At 39.0% G+C, this 2,777-nt stretch overlaps 1 protein-coding gene across 1 annotated transcript; it reads right to left on the bottom strand.

The window, feature by feature from the left end:
* Positions 1–338: 338 nt before the first annotated feature.
* LOC142178263 (uncharacterized) lies at positions 339–1,964 on the bottom strand. The gene is made up of 2 exons (XM_075247593.1): positions 699–1,964; positions 339–389 (listed from the first exon to the last, which is right to left on the bottom strand). The coding sequence occupies exons 1-2, from the start codon at positions 1,962–1,964 to the stop codon at positions 339–341; spliced, it is 1,317 nt and encodes a 438-aa protein (XP_075103694.1).
* Positions 1,965–2,777: the final 813 nt, after the last annotated feature.

Below are 2,777 nucleotides of genomic sequence, written 5' to 3'. Positions count from 1 at the left end.
GGAGTTTTAGGAGGTTTCCAATCAATAATAGCTTGAATATTACTAGGATCAACCTTCACACCTTCAGCTGATACAATATGCCCCAAAAACGCCACTTCACTCAGCCAAAATTCACATTTGGAAAGCTTCGCGTAGAGTTGCCTCTCTTTCAGAATTTGTATGACAATCTGGAGATGCTTATCATGATCTTCTCTATTATTGGAATAGGCTAAAATGTCATCAATAAAGACCACCACAAATTGATCAAGATAAGGCTTGAATACATGGTTCATTAGATCCATAAATGCAGCAGGAGTATTTGTCAAACCAAATGGCATTACCAAAAATTCATAATGGCCTTACCTGATCCTAAAAGCAATTTTAGGAGCATCTTCCTCCCTCACGCACAACTGATAATATCCAGACCTGAAGTTAATTTTTGAGAACAAGCTAGCACCCTTCAGTTGGTCAAACAAGCCATCGATTCTAGGCAGTGGGTATTTGTTCTTGATTGTTACCTTGTTCAGCTATCGGTAATCAATGCAAAGCCTAAGAGTGCCATCTTTCTTTTTCACAATTAAAACAGGAGCTCCCCAAGGTGAAATATTGGGATGGATAAAACCTTTCTCAAGAAGTTCTTGCAATTGAGCCTTCAACTCTTTTAATTCAGCTGGAGCCATTCTATAAGGAGCGATAGAAATAGGAGTAGTCCCAGGGACAAGCTCTATAGAAAATTCAATCTCCCTATCTGGAGGCAACCCAGGAATATCATCAGGAAATACATCATGAAAGTCGTATACGGTTGGTATGTCATTAAGACTTGGACTCCCTAATCGTGTATCGACTATATGAGCAAGATAGGCATCACAACCTTGACAAATCATCTTCCTTGCCAAGACCGCAGAAATAATATTAGATGTCAATGATCTTTCTCCTTGAACTACTATGTGTGAATATGTAAGAGTTCTAAAAATCACTTGCTTCAACTTACAATCAATCAATGCATAGTACCTATGGAGCCAGTCCATACCAACAATAACATTATAGTCTTGGAAGGGCATTTCAAGCAAGTCTGCAGGGAAGACCAGATTTTGAATCATGAATGGACAATCTCGGTAAATCATGTTAACAACAACCTGATGACCTAATGAACTCGTGACCAGCACATCAAAGTCAAGTTTCACATATTTAACAGTATCAGGAAATGCAAGTGATGAGCAAACATAAGAGTGCGAAGATCCAGGATCAAATAATGTAACAACAGATATGCCAAATAAGTGAAATTTACCAACAACCACGTCCGGGCCATCTTGGTCATTCTTCTGTCTCATAGCATAGACTCGTGCAGTAGATCTCGACCCACTAGCCTGATTAGCACCACCTGAACCCGCCGGTTGCATATTTCTAGGTCTTGCACCACTATTAGCTTGAGAATGAGTAGTGGCAGGCTTTTGAACTGAGCCATATATATATGTATAAGAAAGAGGATTAGGATTAGGGCAATCCTTCACTTTATGATCCAGACTTCCACAATTGAAACAAGCACCAGAAGCTCTTCTGCAGGCACCATAGTAATTCTTCCCGCACTGTGCACAAGTAGGTGTATAAGTTTTGCCTTGGACATAACTTGGTATACTAGCAGTAGAGAAATTTGGCTTATTCTGCTTACGATATGATGACTTCTGTGCACTTTCAGTCTTGGAATCGTCAAACTTTCCCTTCTTGGATGGACCGCCATAATCTGAATTACCCTTGCTAAACATATTTTCTCTCCTACTAGCTTCTTCCTTGTCAATTATTTTCCAAGTAAGAGCAGCTGAAATTAGCTTGGAAAAATCCTCAAGTTGCAAGATTGCCACAGACTTTCGAATGTAACCATTCAAACCTTCTTCAAATCTTTTGCACTTGTCTCTTTCACTATCAATAATACCTCCAGCATAGAGAGAAAGCATGAGAAATTTTTGTTGATACTCTGCAATAGACATACTCCCTTGTCTTAATTCAGAAACTCTTTTCTCATAGCATCACAATAGACAGGGGGGGAATATTTCGCACGAAATGCTTTCACAAAGTCATCCCAAGTCAGCACCGGAGGTTTTGCTTTTGCATTTGGCACACTTACCCACCAATCATAGGCATCTTTTTGTAAAAGGGAGATAACATACTTAAATTTTGTAGCATTAGTACACTCTAGTTGTTCAAAGACCCTCTTCATGCGCTCGATCCATTGTTCAGCTACTGTGGGATCAGTAGTGCCATCAAATTCAACTCCATCCATTTTCCTCATCTTCTCAAAATTTATTTCACTAGGTTCTGGCGTTGTCTCAGCCAAGTGACGAAAGAACTCAGCCATCTGCTGAAATAGAGGAGTCATAATAGGAGTACTATGACCCATTGCTCATAAATTATAAGCCACTTCATTTTCACTAACGCGATGATGATTTAGGTTAGGCATAGGTACCTCATCTCCTTCCTCGAGGTGAGGTGGAGCATTATAATGGGCCTGACTTTCATCAACGAATTCAATAGCTCTATTCGAAGAAGAGGCCATATTAAAATTCCTATAAAAGATAAGATCACACTGCATTAGGGACATGTACATGATGCATATGCACAAGGAATACATCAAATTACATTAAACAAGTATGCAAAAATTTATAATCTCCAAGTCATTTTCAAGAAAGAAAATAACAAAAAATATTAGGTACGATCACAACAAAAATCCTAGAATCCCAAACCTAGGATCTGATACCAAAACTTGTAGCAACCTCTTTGGGAGGGTACTACTTACGAAACAA

Source organism: Nicotiana tabacum, chromosome 24 (assembly GCF_000715075.1).
Source record: "Nicotiana tabacum cultivar K326 chromosome 24, ASM71507v2, whole genome shotgun sequence".
In the NCBI taxonomy this organism is placed as follows: domain Eukaryota; kingdom Viridiplantae; phylum Streptophyta; class Magnoliopsida; order Solanales; family Solanaceae; genus Nicotiana; species Nicotiana tabacum.
Note: the sequence above shows the minus strand (reverse complement) of the source record. Positions and strands in the feature narration are given on the sequence as shown.

Excerpts from the sequence above, each read along its gene's own strand:
- LOC142178263 (XM_075247593.1), bottom strand. The coding sequence starts at position 1,964 with ATGTCTATTGCAGAGTATCAACAAAAATTTCTCATGCTTTCTCTCTAT. Across the intron at positions 390-698 it reads TTGAATTTTCTATAGAGCTT|TTGTGCGTGAGGGAGGAAGA; the intron begins GTCCCTGGGACT and ends GGATATTATCAG.